This window comes from Trichosurus vulpecula, chromosome 9 (genome assembly GCF_011100635.1).
Source record: "Trichosurus vulpecula isolate mTriVul1 chromosome 9, mTriVul1.pri, whole genome shotgun sequence".
Lineage (NCBI taxonomy): Eukaryota > Metazoa > Chordata > Mammalia > Diprotodontia > Phalangeridae > Trichosurus > Trichosurus vulpecula.
In genome coordinates this window covers 109,722,787-109,743,404 of record NC_050581.1, presented here as the reverse complement: position 1 = coordinate 109,743,404, position 20,618 = coordinate 109,722,787, and the positions used below count along the sequence as shown (strand labels likewise).

The window sequence follows — 20,618 nt, the reverse complement described above, 5'->3', positions numbered from 1 at the left end:
CTTTATCCCACTAAAATGGTTACAGGTTTTTTCCTGCTTTAAGGATTCCTCCTAGGCTGGTGTCTGAGCTATGCTGGGGAGAGGCATGGCCTAATAGAAATTAGTTTGAACTTGGGTTCAGAACTTGGTTCAAGTCCCAGCTTAGACACTCACTAGCTGTGTGACCTTGAACACACTACTACGTCTCTCCGTGCCTCAATTTTTTATCTGAAAAATAGGGCTAATGATGTTTATACTACCTACTTTAGGGGCAGGTAGGTGGCTCAGTGAGTAGAGCACTGGCCCTGGAGTCAGGAGGACCTGAGTTCAAATGTGACCTCAGACACTTGACACACTGACTAGCTGTGCGACCTTGGTCAAGTCACTTAACCCTGATTGCCTTGCCTTCCCCCCTCCAAAAAAATAAAATAACTATAAAAAGATAAATAAAAATGTACTACCTACTTCAAAGGATTCATAAGATTGGAGAGCTAGGGCTGAAAGGAATAGAAGAGGTCATCTAGTTACTCCAGGTCACACAGAGAGTATGAATCAGAGCAAGGTCCTCCAAATCTAGTGCTGTCCTCTAGAAAACAATATAAAAATAAGCTATTAGTTTATTATGTACTTTAATGAGAGTACTTGAAATGTTGCATGTAAGACAGGACTAAGCACTGGCCTTGGAGTCATGAAGGCCTGGTTTCCCATACTGCATCTGACAATATGAGCTGTCTGACTGTGGACAAGTTATGGACTTAATATCTCAGTGCCCGTCAATCATTCTGTATATTATGAAAGTGTTGCTAGTCTGCATCAGTGAAGGAAGTTCCCACATCAGGAGTCATTTACAAAGATGAAATCACATACCCAAGCAAAATAGAGGGAAAAGAGGAGAGCCTTATGATAATCTACCTCCTCAAAGTGACTGTGTTGGTTTCTGGTACAAGAAAAGTCCAAACGGTCACTTTACTTGATTGCAGTATATTAACAACACTACTCAAGCCTGTGATTTTCAGGATCTTGAACATGCAACAAAGAGAGCATTGTAGTGGGTTGAATATCTATCAAACCTCAGAAGAAAGAGAGAAGTATATAATGAGGCATCATAAGCACTTGGACTGTCTGAGAAATTTCTATCTTAAAGCAAACATGTTAGATCTATAAATTGAGACTGCAATTATTAACATTAAATATAAAGATCATCCCTTTAAAGATAATGGAAGTAGATTACAAATGAGTCTCTCATATAGGGCTTTTTTGACACAAGGTCATGCAGCCTTCCAACTCAAGACACCAAACCCACAGTTGAAAAGCAGTGGAGGGGGGAAAAGCGGAGATGTAGCTGAGTCACAGACCTAACAGAGAGGGAGAGGGAAAGACATGGCTAGGGACAGAGAGACAGGGACAGGGAAAAAGACATAGGGAGACAAAGAGAAAGAAAAAGCAAAATAGAGAAAGCAGAGAGACAGACAGAGAAATACCCACCATTCTTAGATTGAGGCCCAGCACTATAAGTCTATCAATGCCATCTGGGAGGAGGAGAGAAAGGAAGGAAGTGGGGAGGTGAATTATTGCTCTCCTTGTTCTAGATACCTAGAAAGTAAAGATGCAGGTCAATGAATAATGCTGAAATTAGGCACCTCCTAACAAATATGCATTATTGATTATTGCCGATATTAAAAGTACAGGCATTGGTTTAGTTAATTGATTTCCCTCAAATTCTAGCTTTCTTGGTACTATGCCCACTAAGCCCCACCTACCTACCCTCTGTCACCACCATATCCCAAAATGGCAAAGCCACACTATAAAGAAGGCCCTTTAGTGTACAATAGAAATTTATTAGAAATAGCTATGGGGCAGTTGGAAAGAGTTTTGTAAATCTGAAAGAGTTCTAGAAATCTGAGCTATTATTATCACTGTTAATGTTATATTGTGCCAAACAGATCCCAGAGGCCTGACTAGAAAGAGCAGGTGATGGTCTACATGATGTGATTTTGAAGTCAGTAAGAAGGCTCTGATTTCCCATTATCACCAATAAAGTCCTCCTCATTCTCCCACCTGCTGTCTAAAATCCCACTGTCCAAACTCCATTCCATTAGTTTAAACCTATGACCCCTGTTGAATTACAAATCCCCCTGGGAAGTGTAATATTTTAAGATGCTATCAATCATTTTTCATTATAGCTGAGTGAAGTTGTGGGAACAGAAATGCCCTGGAAGTTCTGGGTTAAACACATAATAACTGTGCGATCCTGGACAATCTCTTACCCTCTCAATAATCTCAGCTAACTCTCTTAGATTGTATTGCAGGAGAGTCACTGATATGCATTGGTGGTGGAAATTTGGACAAAAATAAATCATTTATACCTAAATGTGAATTAAGAATCTTAGCAGATTCGGCATGGAAGGTAGGAGGAGGGAATATGAGTATTTTGGGAGTAGAAGTGATTCCCATAGAAAGACCAGACCTAAGGATCGGTTTACCTATTTTGAATCCCCAATAATTTAAATATTAAACTGATACATCCTTCTATTCAACAAATATTTCATTCAATACACCTCTATGACCTATCACAACCTAATAAATGGTGAGTGCTATGCTAGGCACTGTGGAAGATAAAAGTTTAAAAAAGACATAGTACCTGTAAGGGTAGTCTACTAGTAAGATATTGCCAGTGTAGATAACTAGGTGTCCAACAGATTGCCGCAGTTTGGACTAGCATGTGAAGAGTCCCTTCCCTCTTTTTTCCCATCCGTTTTTACTGGCAAAAATCTAGAGTAATGTTTTTAAACGTATAGAACAAAATATATAGGATTACAAAGAAAACTAGTTATATTGGAAGTTAAATTTAAAAATAAAAAGCAGGGAAGACACTTTTCTCTACAACATGATGGAGAAGTGATACATGGAACGAACATCCATGCTGTAGTGGAAAGTGTCTTGGCTTCAAAGTCATGAACCTAGATTTGAATCCCAACTCAGTTAATACCTGTGTGACTTTGTGCAAGTTATTTAAGGAAAAGCAACAAATGTTTATTTAGTGCTTACTGTGTGCCAGACAACAGCTAGGTGGCCCAGCCTGGAGTCAGGGAGATGAGTCTCCCTGAGTTCAAATCTGGCCTCAGACATTTACTAGCTGTGTGACCCTGGGCAAGTCACTTAACCCTGTTTGCCTTAGCTTCCTCATCTGAAAAATGAGCTAGAGAAGGAAATGGCAAACCACTCCAGTATCTCTGCCAAGAAAACCCCAAAATGGGGTCATGAAGAACTGGACACTACTGAAATGACTGAACAGCAATATGTGCCAGACACTATACTAACTACTGAGGGCACAAATGCAAGCAAAAAGAAAGACAGTCCCTACACTCAAAATGTTTACATTCTAACGAGGGAATGCGGCACACAAAAGGGAGCTAAAAAGGGGGGAGGAGTGGAACAGGGATGAGATGAATTTTCCCAAAGTGGGGGGCACGGTTATGAAGTCCAAAAAGCTGAGAGCAAAGCTGGAAAAGGAATGGAGTTTAGCTGGCCTGGGCCCTTCCACAAAATGGAGACTGCTGGAGATGTTCATCAGTAAGAGGAGAGGGCCAGCCTACCAGAGGAATATTCCAAGGGGAGAAGGCTGCATGGATAGCTGAATGTTCCAAGGGGACTCTGAAAGAAGTTCCAGCTTAAGGTTTCATTTAACTTCTGGGGGCCTCAGTCACCTAACCTATCAAATGAGGGGTTTGGGTTACATGCTCTCTAAAGTCCCTTTCAGCTCTAAATCTGTGATGCCATATTTTTCTGGGCTTACAACAACAGGGACCTAAGCCTTTCTCATTTCCCTGGTTCCCTTTGGCTTATGTGAATGCTTTTGCCTGAGATTTGTTCCCCTTTGCTCTCTAAATTCTGTACATTTGCTGGGCTAGCCTATATTTTTCTGCTTCCTCAGGCTTGTTACCAAAATTAGGGAGACAAGGAAATAACCACAATCAGGGCATCACCCTCTCACTCTGTGGCTCCCAGTAGATAGCAGTTAAAAATAGGAAGAACCAGAATTATTGGACTAATGTTCCCTAATTTGAACCTTATACCATGAAACAAGTTGTGTTGACATTAGGGAGGGCAAAAAAAGTTAGATGAGACCTCTTTTTGACAAAGCAGTGGTGTTCTGGGTAGTTTGGCTACCTGGGTGACTTGGCCTATGTGTCCCTATTTGTCCACTGTGTATTTCTATCTGACACCTCTGTGTAACCCTGGTTAAGTTATTGAACTCCGCAGTGCTCTAAACAACTCTCAAAGCTGTAAGTTGCAGAGGTGCCAACCTGCATTGATAGAGGGTGTTTCCTCATGTGGGAGTCCCCTATACCAGTAAAATCACAGGTCCAGTTCCTATCTGTATATTTAGCCACTCTAAGCTGTATCTCTCTCTAACTTGTTGACTCTGGCGAAGTCTTGTGTGTTAGGCTCTACACCAACTGGCCTGAGGTCTTAATCACAAAGAATACAAAGGGACAGGAAAATAGAGACTATTACAAGATCGGTGTCTTGGTTTTCCTTTATCAGAGGTTATAGTGCCCTAGTATTTAGTAATCAGGAGAACCTTAGAAACTGTCTCTGAAATTAAATTACTGGAAGGTTTCAGTATGAACCTCAGAAAATAAATTAAATGAATTTTTCTCCAAATGTTCCAGTAATAATTAGTTATAGCCTTTCATCTTTCCACATAAAATTTTTAGCTTTGACATCATGTCAGTACATTATCATCTTCTCTGCAGAAAATTGGGGGAGAAAAGTTGTGAATGAAATAGGAATTTGTAATTAAGCAGAGGTTGACCACCTTTTCCTCTCAAAGAAACTGCTGACATTTGAATGTTCAATATTTGACATTTTCATGAGCTTATACTTTTCAGTTTCATATTTGACTTTAAAAAAGTAGCTCTTAATCAGTGTACTGTATGATGTTCTGTGAGCCCAGGGAAAGGGACAATGGTACCTTTTATTGCAAAACATAACAGATATGAGGGGGAAGGGGAGAGTGGTCCTTTTGGTATCATCCCCTTTCTTCCTTCCTCTCCCCCCTTCCATCTCTCTGCTTTTTTCCAGCTTTCAATGCAGTGAGTTGTTCCATAGGAAATTTTGATTCAAAGGTATGGTGGCTTTGTAGTACAGAAATATAAGCATTCTGTTCACTCTTATTTCAATGTTGCCTTTTAAAGCACTGGTCAGAAACAAAAGAAGAGAGGATCCCTTCTTTCTTTACCCTGCCATCTGAAAGCTCTGAGAAATCATGTTTTTCTGTATGAATCTAATACATTTCTGTAGGCATATTCATAATTACATTATTTGATTATGTTTTAAAACCTCTACCCAACCAGGAAATTGAACAGGTTAGCCATTGACCTCATACTCCCTGAACTCAATTCAGACAGACACCTTTGCTAACCATACTCACAGATCTAGAAACTAGAACATTCTCTTTAAGCAGCTGAGAAAGAAGTGTCTATGAGAAGACAAAATACAACCGAAGTATGGCTGAAATGTAGCCAGGAGGTTTATCAAAGCTTCCCACCACCAGAAATAGAGTTTTCCTTGGATGCTTACTAGCTGTGTTATCTTGGGCCAATCACTTAACCTCTCTGGGCCTTGATTTCCAGAGCCATAAAATTAGGCAGTTGGGCCAGATGGCTTCTACAATCTATTCCAGCTCTTAGTCTAGGCTGTTCAGACCTCATGCGTCTCAGGCAATTCATTAGGACTCATTTGCCAAATATTGTGGCACAGTGGAAAGGACAGCAGATTCGGAGTCAAACAACCTAGGTTTGAATTGTGGATCTGCTAAATACTGCTTGTGTCACCTTGGACAAGTCACTACCTCTCTGGTCCTCATCTGTAAAATGGGGGCAAGGGAGACAGAGAGAGGGACTAGATGGATTTTCAGGTCTCTGCCAACTTTAAATATATGATATATAATGTTTCTTTGTGTGTGTGTGTGTGTGTGTATATGTGTGTGTATGTGTGTGTATATATTTCAAATATTAAGTCAAATCAACGAGCACTTATTTATTAAGTGCCTACTGTGTGCCTGGCACTATGCTAAGTTCTGGGGCTATAAAGAAAGGCAAAAACTGCCTCTGCTCTCAAGGAGCTCATAGTCTAATAGGGGATATAACATGCAAACAAGATATATTTGGGATAAATTGGAGATAACCTCAGAGGGCAGGCACTGAGATTAAGGACTGGAAAAGGTAATTTGTATGTATATATTTTATATTTTCTTCTGATACTATGATGCTAAGTAAGTCACTTAATGTCATACACTTCAGGCAACTCCCTAATCTTTAGCTATAGGTTATCCTGAGATGGGAATCCTCTAAAAATCAGTCAGACACATTTGTAACTTACTTTTGCTGTTGTTTGCCTTCTAGTAGTTACACTTCCTTAATAATAATAATAATATAAATAAATAATTTATATGGTACCTACTATGTGCTAATAGGCAGCTAAGTGGCACGATGGATAGAATGCCAGGCCTGAAGTTAGGAGCTCTTCCTGAGTTCAAATCTGGCCTCAGATATTCACTAGCTGGGTGGCCCTGGGCAAGTCACTTAACCCTGTTTGCCTCAGTTTCCTCATCTGTAAGATGAACTGGAGAAGGAAATGGCGAATCACTTCAGTATCTTTGCCAAGGAAACCCCAAATGGGTTCACGAAGAGTCAGACACAAGTTAAACCACCGAACAGCAACAGCTATATGCTAGGCACTGTGCTAAGTACTCGACAATGACTCTATCATTTAATCCTCACAACAACCCTGAGAGGCGGCTACTATTATTATCTCCATTTTACAGATGAAGAAACTGAAGCAAATAGAGGTTAAGCAACTTACCCATGGTTACAATCTAGTAAACGTCTGAGGCTAGATTTGAACTTGAGTCTTCCTGACTCTAGGCCCAGGATTCTATTCACTGTGCCCCCTCGCTGTCCTGGAGAAGCTCCCCCTCCTTGGGGAGTTCCCTATCTGAACTGAGTTTTGGAAGCCCCAGTGCCAATGGTTAACCTGCCTTGTTGCTTAAATCAGCCTGCTATAGTGGAGAGAGGTGTGCTGGGAGCCAGAATTTGAACCCCGCTCCTGACGCTTAACTAGCTCTGTAATCCTACATGAGTCACTTAAACCTTTGTTCCCTACTACTTATTTGCTTGATCGTAGATTGGTTGATATCTGTTTTGGTGGAGGGAGCTCCCAAATTCTCTACTCTAATACAAACATAAGCTGTTTCTGCTTTCCTGTATCTGATATGTGTGTGTGCATGTACACACACATACACACACACACAAATGGAAGTGCACACACCTACATGTATGTGTGTGTGCCTATATAACCATACATACACACCATATTATGACTCCAAATACAGCTTTCCCTTTGGCTCCCACTTTGAAATCAGAGCCATGGTACTTCCCAGATGCTCTTATCATCCCGATCCTTCCAAGCTACTTCAACACTGGATCCAAAAGACCAAAATCCATATTGCTTAAAGTTTTCCACTCCCTCCAGAATCAAAACTACTTGTGCCAGATGCTGATGTAGTAATCTCACCACATTGTAGGTTAGTGGTTTACACTTGCATCAACTTTATGGTATCTTCTGATATCTTTGTGCTTTGTTAAGGCCGAGGGTTCATTGGGTCTCTGTGTTCACTTAATAAAGTACTACATAGATGCAAGTCATCACCGGAAAGCTCTTCAAGCTTTTTCTAAGCTGACATCCTGATCATTTCATATTCCTTACTTCGTTCCTAGAGATTTCCAGCTTTATCACTTTGATTCCCCTGGTTGGCTTTTATAGCAATCATCTGGTCTCTGAGAAATAAAGGGATACCTATTCTCCCTAATCATTGAAGCCAATATCTAGGTAGAAAGTCCCCTCATCAGGTTTTCACAAAGGACTCTTGCTTAGACTAGGAAGACACTTGGCTGCTGAGTACTGAGTTTTTCCACACACTGATTTCTTCCCCAGGGAGTTCATTGAAAGCTGGTAAATATGTTAATGTTAACACACTTTTCTCCTTCTGTGGATCCCTAAACAGGGTTCCCTTTATTTCTTTCAATGAACTTCCTCCTGAAGAGCCAGTGTATAAGAGCTAAATGCCCTTTTGTGAGATGTTTGTACTTTCTTCCTCCTCTTTCCTTTTCCATGACTCACTCATGTCCCCTGAATTTGCTTGTGTTCAGAAACAGAGAAAAGTGTTGAGATAAAAAGCTAGCAATTTTAGTTTCTCACATTATACCCTACAGGGCTGTAATAATGTTTCTGAGATTTACCAAGCTCTGGCTTCAAGGATGTAATGAATACGACTCCCTAGAGCTGGACCAGAATAAAAATGCCGCGTAAAATTTAACACAACCTTCTAAAGAGCATAATGAAACCAGTTAGACCAAGAAAAATTAGTACCTTATCTATCTAGGACATTTTATATTTTATCTCGATGGTCCCCAAATACTTTTAAAAACAGTTAATCATGCTAACATAGTATAGGTCAGCATCAAAGCAGAATAAGAATAAGGCTATATATAAAATAGATCATTGTGTATAGAGTTCTGAACTTGCAGTTAGAAAGACTTGGGTTCAAATTCTGCCTAAGAAACCTATGGCACCAACAGCAGGTCTTAGACTCAGTTTCCCCAGAAGTAAAATGAAGATACTAATAGAACCTTCATCCCAAGATAGCAGTAAGGATCTAACGGGATAATATATGTAAAGCACCTTGTAAACATGAACTATTATTACAGATCTGATGAATAAGTTTCTGGGCAGCATGGCATAAAGTCAGACTTTAGGCTAAAGTTTGTTAATCCCCATAAATAGGTTGGATTAATTGATTTGAAAAACATTACTACTGACAACAAAGTTAATAGTGTTCTTGAAGCCACTTGGGCCACTAACTAAATCTGAAGCAAGGTTCAGGACTCTTCCATAGAGCGCAATTGAGTACTTGGTCACTGCAAGAGACTAAGAATGTTGAGCGGAATTGTACTTATCGCCAGCCCATTAATCATTCCAACCACATGGATGTTAGAGGCAACACCTGCTGTTACATTGAGAACATGTTGATGTTGCCTTACATAAAGATTGGGATCTCAGGGGCCATCTAAACCAACCACCTCATTCATAGATGAGGAAATGATGGCACAGAGAGGTTAAGTGACTTACTCATGGTCGCAGAGGCGATAATTGTCAAAGTTAAGAATTAAAGCAAGGTCCTCCAGACTCCAAGTCCAACAGTCTATCCACTATACCATACGTGAGTATGGGGGAGGGGGAAGAGTAGAGATAGTCTGTGCCTGTCTATAGATAGTAGGGAGGAAATTGGGAAGTGACTTATAGTTCTAGAGCTTCTGGTTTCCTCAATGAAAATAATAAACTGAGAGAAGCTGGAAAGATCCAATTCGATAAGACAAAGAGTACAGATAGTTAATTGAAGAACCACTCAATGAAATTTTCAAGACCTTGACTTTCTTATTTATCTGAATGGAGTATAAAACCCCACTAGATAGTATCTGTCTTTTATTTGACACAGTCAAACCCACCACTCTCCTATGAGTTGTGAAAGTAGATGAGAGCAGATCCAGTGATGAAGCCAATAACCCTCAAGAAACATTGTGAAATCAGGATAGTGAAGAAATAAGTAACAAATAGTCATCATAAAATACTAGTGGTACAACAAATATTTGTGTAGTCTATATAAATATAATACTATACTATTTCTAAATATTTCAATGCCATGAGCTGACTCACCCCCCTCAATCTAGATACTCCATTAGCTATTCCAGGTTCTTGGTATTTTGTGTGTCAGAATCCTCTCTAAACCATGGTTCAAGAACCCCTACTTATATGCTTCACCTTTACTAATCAGAATGAGACAAACAATGCACAACAAAAGCATTTTAATTAAATGCAGTAAAGAAAATTACTGGATACACACACACACACACAAACATGTACACCCCAGAAATTTTTCATAAATACACAAATACTCAGCAAGAAAAGTGTAACTTCCTAAAACTCACATGTGGGATATTCACATGTGAGAAATGTATACCTCGGGAACAGGTGGCCAGCGTACACATGTGGAGAGGCAACTAATACCTCTAATATTACAAAGATGCCAATGTCTTCTACCAATATGATTGTATTGCTCTGTGCCAGACGCTCTATCCTCTAAGAGATGCTCTTCACCAAAGGGAAATATATATGTACTGATCTCTGCCAATCATGGTTTTCTACTCCCCATGGCATTGACTTCCAATCTGGTTGGCCATCAGAGCCAGCTATACTGATAATCACTTGTAAAGCTATTACCGTATCTCTTTCACCAAACTCTTTTAGTTGCCTACATCTACTGTTTTCTTGCAGAGGACAAATCAACTCACTCTATCACCCTGTTTTCCATTTCTTTCTGTGTCTCAGTCATAGTTCTTGGCTGAGATGCCATCTTTAGGGTCATCTGCAATTAAATCCTCCACCTCCTAGAATTGCCAGGGTTAGTAGCCATCTCCCCAGGGGTCAATAACTCTTCTAGGTCAGTGTTCACAGATAGTGTCCGCTAAGTTCTATCGATTCTTCTTGGCTAAACTTCACAGAGACATAGTATCTCAGTCAGTGCCTGCTTCTTCAGCTATAGTGCACCAGAAGATTCAGAAGCCAAATCTGTTATCAAGTCAGTGTGTCCTTTGAACTCCTCTTAGAACTCTTATACAGGAAACACTGTTTCTCTTCTTCTAAACTACTTTTTAATCACTTTGTCCTCCACTATCCCCCTTGCATTTCTTAGTTCAATTCTCATCTAACTTATGATCAGAAACTCCTTTTCATTTTAAAGTTAGCTCATACCCCTTGATTGAAGCAAATCTCCCTAGATTTCTTCTTCCTCAAACGGAACAGGTCTTGAAAGATTCTAGAATAAGGAGATTGTGTATTTCTCACTCCATCAATCCCTCTGTTCTATGAAAATAGCAAAAGCTTTTCTGGATACAGAATTCTAAAATGCTCATGTCCATTATCGCTCATATAACAACAAACAATATGATATTCTCTCTCTCTCTCTCTCTCTCTCTCTCTCTCTCTCTCTCTCTCTCTCTCTCTCTCTCTCTCTCTCTGTCTCTCTTCTCTCTCTCTCTCCCTCCTTCCTCCCTCTCTTTCTCCCTCTTTCTTTCTTTCTCTCTCTCTTTCTCTCTCTCTCTCTCTCTCTCTCTCTCTCTCTCTCTCTCTCTCTCTCTCTCTCTCTCTCTCTTTCTCCTCTACAATATGTTTATAAGTCCAGTCACATTGTATGTGCCATGTTTTATAATGTTATAATTTGAATTTTTCTTATTCCAAGCATCTTCCCCATGTAACCTTTATATTTCATGCACTACGAGGAATCTACTAAAATGCTTTGTGATTTATATCACTTCCTTTTCCCTCCTGCCATTCACTTATTCAACAAACCTTTATTAAAGGTCCTATTTTATACCAGATGCTTTGCTAGCCACTAGAGAAAATGCACAGCTCTAAAATACAATCCCTTTCCTCAAGATGTGTTTACAATCTAATGGAGATAAAATGTGTACACAGATAGCTGCAATATAGTCGATTTGAAGTGCTTAAGAATGTTGGTGACGATGTGATTTGAGAACTTGATGGAAAGAGAAAGAGGGAGCTCTTCCACGTGGGAAAAATAGGAAAGACTTCATGCAGGAAGCAACAGCTAAGCTTGATTTTGCAGGGCTCTGAAATTTCAACAGATAAAGATGGGGACAGGGAGGAGGACAACATTGTAGCCAGCTTGAATGGAGGAATGGATGGGAAATATGTCATCAGGGGACAATGAGGAGTCTAGTTTGATTGGAACACAGAGTGCATGTAAGGGAGACTATACAGAGAAGCTGAAAAGGTAAGTATCCTGTGAAACATTAACAGACAGGACTTCTGTGGACCTGGCCAAGCCGTTTCATGCTAGCTTAGATTGCAGCCTTTTGCCATTCAAGTGTCTACATCCCAGAAGTTAGCATGCTTCTCAGTGATGTGAGAGGTGTACCACAAATTGGATCTTCAGTTGCTCTTGTCACTTAAGCAGTACAGAGGGTCAATGGACTAACTAATTTGGGATAGCAGCAGTCACAGATAGCAGATATGAAAAGAGAAAATGGGATTCATTTTCCAGTTCATTCGTTTGCCAAATCCTCTGTGCAGATTCAGCAATTTTTTTCACCCAAGGCTAATTCCATTTGCTATGAGTTATACTATGTCTGGCAGCGAAACAGCCAGACAGGGCAGAGTGTATGGGGCAGCCAGGGCCAGGCATATGGAAAAATCGCACGCACCCAACAGCTCACTGAGCTCTGTGATGGGTGTGGACTGCGTGTGCATGGCAGGAGCACAGATGGAGGGATCCAGCCCCTGCCAAAACCAATCAGAAATCTGGAACACTGAGCAAAGGCTGCACATGGTGTGAATTGGAAGCCAGGCAGCATGAGAGGCATACCTTCTCATCCAATTTCTTGCTCCAAGCAGAATCAAGTCCTTCATGGAAACCGTGTGATTGCAGGGTCTGGACACAAGGCAGAACTCTTCTTCTTTTCAAAGGTAATTTTGTTCAGGGCCATGGACAGCAGCATGGGGCAAGCCATGAGCTTTCCATGGCATTGACCAAGGTCCTTCATGCTGTAGAACCATGCATCTGGGCCTGACTGATACCAAAGGGGGATCAACAGCCATGGCTTGTTGGAGGGAAAAAGTTGATTTAGTATCCCCAAAAGGGTCAAAAACAAAGGACAGACCTCTGCATCTTAGAAGTGAACAATAGAGGTTTCCCCTCATAGAGTTCAGAAAGGGCCAGAAGCAAAGAAGGTGTCAATAAACCTCAGTGAAGCAATCAGCAGTAAGCAAGCAATGGGACACACGGGTAAAGATAAATGAACAGTTTAGGGACAAACAAAGCAAGTGTCAGGAAAACCAGAAACAGAGCAGGTCCAAGGAAGGGGCTGAACAGTGCAAGAGACGTGTGTGCATGTGTGTGTATGTGGATGTGTGTGTGCGCAAACACACACGTGTGTGCATGTGCACATGCATGTGTGTGCATGTGTGTGCGCGCATGTGTTGTGTGAATGTGTATGTGCATACCTGTATAAGCATATACAGGCACACACATGTGCTTCTGTGTTCTGTGAATAGGAAACATTTGTGGGTATTTTTAATTGGGGCACAGGTTTTCTAAGCCCACATAATCTTGATATACTTCTGCTGCGAGACTTCTGCTCACCTCCACATTCTCCTGAACAGAGAGGAAGGTGTGTCAGACAATGTCTAGCATTAAAATACAGGGGGAAATTCACTCCTTAGGAGTGGGAAGCCTGAAGTGTTTTAAAAGAGAATTGTTTGCCATATGACCATAGAAACTGAAAACTGTAAAACTAGCCACGCTTATGTGCCAGCTGCTGGGTGTATGTCTATGTTTAGTGCTGAGTACATCCATATGATTATGGAAAACGGTTATGTTTTACATACTCATCCGCCATGTGAGTGGTTTTACACTGAAGGTGGTCTGGTGCAAAAGAAAGGGCCCTAGATTTGAAGTTAGAAGACTTAGGTTCAAATTCCAGCTCTGCAGCTCACTAGTTGTGTATGCTTAGGCAACTTACTTCCCTTCTCTGAGCCTCAGTTTCCCCATCTACAAAATAAAGGGGTTAAATAACTCCTCTCTCTCCCTTTCCCTCTCTCTGTCTCTCTGTCTCTGTCTCTCTCTCTCCTCTCTCTCTGTCTCGCTGTCTCTCTCTCTCACTCCTTTTCTCTATCTCTTTCTCTTTCTCCCTCCCTCCTCTCCCCCAATATGTTGTGTGCATACATACATACAGTTACTGAATTACCGACCATCTAGTGTCACAATTTGTAACTTTTAGTGTAGAGGTTCTTAACCTTTTTTGTGTAGTAGTCCCCTTTGGCAGTCTGGGAAGCCTGTGGATTCCTCAGAATATGTGTTTACATATGTGCATATATGGATAGATAGATAGATAGATAGATAGATAGACAGGTAGGTAAGTAGATAGATAGATAGATAGATAGATAGATAGATAGATAGATAGATAGATAGATAGATAGATAGATAGATAGATAGATAGATAGACAGACAGAGAGACGAATGGATGGATGGATAGACAGATAGATAGATAGATAGATAGATAGATAGATAGATAGATAGATAGATAGATAGATAGAACAGTTTGTATATGAGGTTCTCAAGATATTTTATTTAAGGAGCCATTAAGACTCACGTTCTTTCAGTGCTGTGAGGAGACTTCAGTCAGACCCACCTAACCGAGAGGGCATTTTTTCTCCACTGTCATCTTTTTATAATAAAAATTTAGAGCCTCAGAGCCAGTTCCTCATTTTCTTCCTGCCATCAACAAGTAGAAGCAGATAGTCCCTTCCCTCCCACCCCATCCCCTGCCTTGCGGGTCCCTGCTCAGAACATAAGGTCAGGACATATGTCTCTTACATCACTTCCAAAGGGGTTAAGCCCAAAGGAGACACCACAAAAATTCACACAAAAGGCCATTTGAAGAAGGGAACTCAGACATTGGAGATCCAGAGCACAAGGTACCATACAAATATCCTGCTATGCATTCAGCCATTGTTACTATTTATCAAAATCCGTCTCAATAAGTTGCAAATAGAATTCGGTCAGATTCCTAGCAATGAAACAGTTCTAGTTAAGATGGTGGATGTAGGACCAAACTACCTAACTAGAACAGGACAAGCTGACAGGAATATGATTCCCACAGAACTGCCTGCATGAATATTTGCTCTTTGCCATGTGCCTGTTCTCCTTCCTCACCCTCTACTGTGGTAACTGTCTCTTTGGCCTCAGTTGCTCAATAGGTGTGACCAGTTGAGCCGATGAATCATTTCTCATTTCCTTCCAGGGCACTTGCACTCTAGGAACACTGAGCCCTACCCCACTTCTACATGCTCTTGGTAGCCAGATACCATAAGTTCAAAATGATAACATAAGCATTCTGGAAAATGAGCAATTCCGATTTTGAAATGAAAATAGGCCTTGAGCAGTGAGACATAAAATAGAATATGAGAGGAATTTCATTTCATTCTGCTTATCCCCTGACCTTGATCCATTGTTCATGCTATAAACCAAAAGATTCAGGGCCCTTTTATAACCAAAATGGGATTTTTAGGGTTGAAAAAGAAAGTAGATAGAGAGAAGGAAGGAATGACCAGAGAAGGAAGGGTTATTTAAGAGACTTAACAGCAAATAGGATAAAAATGAATTAAGATGTACTTATAATAATAGCTAACATTTATGTGGTACCTAGCCCGTGCCCGTATTCATAAACATTAACTTATTTGATCCTTACTACAACCCTGGGAAGTAAGTACTACTGATATCTCTATTTTACACTTGAAGAAACTAAGGCAAACAAAAGTTAAGTGGCTTGCCCAAGGTCACATAGCAATTAAGTATATAATGTCAGATTTAAACTCAGGTCTTCCTGACTCCAATCCCAGCCCTCTATCCACTGTGCCTTATTAAATGCCTACTATGAATTGAATATAAAAGAATAAACAAATGTTCTAGTGTTCACAGTTTGTTCAAATCCTAGACCAGGAGTTCTTAATCTTTTTTGTGTCCCCCATTGGTAATCTGGTGAAGCCTATGGTTCTTGTTATTGTTCTGTTCATTCATGCTTGACTCTTCATGACCTTATTTGGCATTTTTTTGGCAAAGATATTTGAACGGTTTGCCAATTCCTTCTCCAGATCATTTTACAGATGAGAAAACCAAGGCAGACAGGGTTTAGTGACTTGCTCAAAGTCACACAGCTAGTAAATATATGAAGTCACATTTGAACTCAGGTCTTCCTGACTCTAAGCCTAGCGCCACTGTGCCACGTAGCTGCCCTGAAGGCTATAGACCCCTTCCCAAAATAATGCTTTTAAATGCATAAAACACATGAGAATTACAAAGGAAGTCAATTACACTGAAATCATTTTCAATATATTTTAAAATAAGTGCATGGACCTCTAGTTAAGAACCCTGTTTTTGAGTACTATTAACCCTATGTTTATCTATTTATCCATTAAAGTAGGTGGTTGTTTTGCCATTGTGTAGACAGAATTCTAGAGATGGACACATAGACTATTCTGCACTTTAACCCTCCCTACTGACACCATCACACACATTCACAATGAAAGCATAAAAATGTTCATCCATATCATAGACCACGCACCCACCCTCCCAGCATATTTGAAAGGTTTGTGCTTCTAGTGAGGTTTGTTTCACCAAAGATTTTAGCATCCCAATGGAGATACCAGCTGATGTTATCCAAGAACTCTTTCCTTAGTTCTCCTGAACAGCTCAAAGTGAACTGTTGCTGAGGACTCTGTCTTTCTCATTTGATAAAAAAAAGCTTGAGATTCCTCAAAGGGTTTCATAACACTGTTAGCCTCTTACTGTGCAGTTCTGTGCCTTGAAGTTTCTCAAACTTTTCTTTCTCAGATTTTTATTGGGGAGCTATCCATGTACTTCATAAAGTCTACCAGAGAAACCTTGATTGCCCAGGAGAAAATGATTTTGACTGGAGAGTGCTGTTACCTGAGCCCACTGCTCCGAAGGATCATCCGGTTTATAGGTAAGTTTCAATAAATATACAATTAACTCTTTGCTTTAAAAGGAAATACAAAAGGCAATACACAAGAAAACTAAGTTATAAAACTTTTACTTTAATATAAAAATAACTCTTGAAATTTTTGAGATGGTACAAAAATTATAATATTAATTCACCATGTAGTGCTAGTTCAACTGATTTCCCCAAATATGTTGATTTTCTTTAGACTCTAGTGAAACTATGCCTTTCACATCCTTTTATGAATTACTGCCACCTTGATTTCCTCTGTGCTGCATCTGTTCTTGAAGAGAGTCTGTGTCATAAGTTGTGAAAACCAGAGAGTGAGGAGTCATGGGACCCTGGTGATAGTCCTGGGATTGCTTAACTTATTTTTCCTATATGTAAAAAAGTTTGAAATTCTTCAAATCAGAGTCATTCAATCTATCAGCAAGTATTTATTAAATTCTTAATAAATAATACCGAGCACTGAGGAAACAAGTACAAAGAATTTAAAAATCTTTATTCAAACAATGTTTAGGTTCTAATGGGGGAACAAAAGTATATCTAATAATATACTCACGATAAATATAAAGTAAATATGTGTGTGCAAAGTGGCAATGTACAAGGTAGTTTGCAAGGGAGGACACTCCTAGTTGAAGAGAGAAAAAAAACCTTCATGTGGAAGATGGTATCTAACCTGTGTCTTAAAGGAAGATAGGAACTGTATGAGACAGAGATATGGAGGGAAAACATTCTAGAAGTGGGGGACAAAGGCAAGACGATGGAAAACAGAATGTATTGAGTGGAGAACAGAGAGAAAGGTAGTTTGATTAGTTTGCAGAGCGCTGGAGGAGGAAAGTAGTAATGTCCAATAAAGCTGGAAACGGAGGTAGGGGGCAGGTGGGGCTTTAAAAGCTAAACAAAGGTATTTCTATTTCATCCTAAAGGCAAATACGGGGAGTAACACACCTAAGGAAATTACTTTGGCAACGGTGTGTAGAATGAACTGGAGTGGTAAGAGTCTTGAGACAAGTAGACCAGTAAGGAATCTGTTACAATAATCTAGAGGAGAGGTCACGGGGGCCTGATGGTAGTTACGCGAGTGGAGAAAAAGGGGTAGGATATAAGAGATGCTACCAAGGTAGAATGATAAGATTTGGTAACTCATTGTAAATACAGGATAATGAAGAGTTAGGCATCTAAGATAATGCTGAAGTTATGAATCTGAGACATTGAAAATATGGTGTTGCCTTTAACAAAAATAAGGAAGTTCAAAAGAGGGGGAGGTTTAGAGAGAAAGATAATGAGTTCCATTTTAGACGTGTTAAATGTAAAATGTCTCTGGAACATCCATTTTAGATATCAACTAGGTAACTAGCCGCAGGAAAAAAAATAAGCATGAAAAATCTCATTTGATAGGAGTAAAGATGATAAGAGGGAAGAGAGAAACCCAGGAAATACTAATTAAAAAGCAAATATTTTTGAACTGCAGATAACTATTCTAAATTGGACACTCAGGTGTGTATTCTACCAAATATAGTACAGTTATTTTGTAGTTCACTTTTTCGTAGAAATGCAATAAAACACTCTCATGTGTTCTGAAATACATCAGTGGTATGATACGATGTTCTGCCTTTTTTTAAATTCCCACTAAATAAAGGGTAAACCAGGGAAGTTATGGTAAGCTAGATGCAGATGGTGAGAATATATGTTTGTGTGCAAACATACATGTGCATACATATATAATTTTACTGGGACTGGAAAGTACAGTTAGATTGATGACTGGATGAACTATCTGGCCAAATGAAAGGGTAGGAAGATCCCACTAACTTCACAGAAATGGTGTAGATTGAAAAAAAATAGAGCACATGTTATTAAAAATATTAGGTCAAATAATCTTCCACAGATCAAGAATAAAAGAACATATATGGAGGGGCTATGGGTATGGAGAAAATGTAGCCACTTACATGATATAATTTTTAAGTTGCTAAGAAACCCTCAGAGTCCAAATCTACTTGATTGCCCTACCTGCCATGATTCCTGAAATTCATGTCATTTGGTGCTTTCTTTGGGTTAAAGTGCTGTTTCTCAAAGATGCTTATAGGCATGTGAGGTTTGAGAAGATTAAAACATTATTGCCTAACTTATGAATACTTTTAAATTGATCAAATCATCCTACAAAAAAAGACAGGTGCTAAATAAATAAGACAGAGGACTGGTTTATTTGTTGAGGGAAGTAAAAAGTCAAGAGCTTCAGCAGCTGCCCAGACAAGATAAGCACAGGTGAAGCCCCACAATGGTGGCACTGAGCAGCTGAAGAAGGTATCATCAGAAAGAATTGGTTATGGGTGTGCCCCAAATTTGTAAGTGCCAATGCCAGAGATACATTTTGTATCCATTACAATTGTGCGCAGAACCAACTCTTCTCATTTATATTCAATAAATGAGCGAGGAAATTTTTTTACAGAAAAAAAAAGATCATGTCTGTCTTGTATTTTTCTAGATTGCTTTTCATTAATGGGCATTGTGAAGGGCAGAGCCTACTTATTTCAGAAGAGAAAACATGTTCAGGCTATCTGTGTGGAATGTTTTTGTTTTTTAAAGTCTCAGGGGAAGAAAGATGTCCATTATCTTTGTTACATATTAGGTTTTTGTTGTTGTTTGGAATGCAGGCATCCCTTATGTAAGAATGTTTTGTTTTAGGAAGAAGCTAGGTGGCTCAGTAGATAGAGCACTGGACCTGGAGTCAGGAAGAGGAGTTCAAATCCTGCCTTAGACACTTAGCTGTGCGATCCTGGGCTAAGTCACTTAACCTCTGTCTGCCTTAGTTTCTTTAGCTATAAAATGAGGATAATAATAGCACCCACCTCCCGCAGCTGTTCTGAGACTCAAATAAGGTAATATTTGTAAACTACCTTGTAAACCTTGAAGCATTATATAAATGCTAGGAGAGTATTATTCTTTCTTGGAAAAGACTCAAGTGCAGCAGTTTTAATGGAGTAGGAGTGGGAGGGAGATAAAATAGATTTATTTTCATTATTAAATAATAATTTTAAGAAGAAATATTAGTATAAAAAGCTTTGGTAGCCTTATTTTCTAGAACAGTGACCACAAGAGCACATGAAACACAATTTGCCATGTACAAGCTGTCAGGAAACCACTACTCAGCTCTTTGTTCTAATAAAATAGAAACTTCGTTTAAAATGATATTTTTAAAAAAATCTTGACACTTTCTAAAATATTTCAGAGCATGTGATAGATATTATTTGGCCACAAGCCTCAACCTGCTCCATTTTTCAAAAGGAGGAGACAAAGGATGGCAGAATTTATCCCCAGTTGTGCTTCAAGACTGGAGCAGAGTTAAAAACCACTCAGGTGTTCTGATTCCCGGCTCCTGGTCTGTGATGCTTTTCACTGTTCACTCCTGAGGTGACAATAGCAACACATGGAATGGGGAAAATGCCAAGTAGAGCAAAGCCAAGGGAGTAATACTCAGATTATCAACTCCACATGGGGACAGATGTTATCATCAAAGTATTTATTTTGATAAAGAGAATCTGGCTCTTCAGTGAAGGAGCCAACCCAGCAGGAAGAGTGCATCATCTGACCAAATCATTGTATTTTTAGACTCAAGCTCTATCTCTTGAACTTCACATGTGAAACCCTGAAGTCTAACATGCTGCCGCTGACTTTCTCTCCACCTCTGATCTTTTTTGTTCACTCAGATCCACATCTTGCCAACCTAACAGTGGAAAAGCAAATATTGTTATTTAATCAAGTTGTTTATTTGATCTGGGTATCTCCAAAGAGTTTCCTAGAGCCTTCTTACTCAACTGAATGAATTGTCTGGCATTTTGTAAGCATGGCCAAAGTCCATTATTTCACTAAGCTGTAGCATATAAGACCAATGTTTAGGTTCAAGATTTCAGGTGACATAAATTCCTTCACTTATTTTTTTTTCAGCATTCTGAGCTAAGTACAAAAGGAAAGTTTTGC

At 39.6% G+C, this 20,618-nt stretch overlaps 1 protein-coding gene across 2 annotated transcripts in view; it reads left to right on the top strand.

Moving 5' to 3' along the window:
* Positions 1-20,618, top strand: part of PLPPR1 (phospholipid phosphatase related 1) — a 344,485-nt gene that overhangs the window by 278,304 nt on the left and 45,563 nt on the right. For both annotated transcript variants that reach the window (XM_036737378.1, XM_036737379.1), the window contains one exon: positions 16,514-16,646. In XM_036737378.1, coding sequence (XP_036593273.1) covers positions 16,514-16,646 — 133 coding nt within the window. The remainder of the gene's footprint in view (positions 1-16,513; positions 16,647-20,618) is intronic.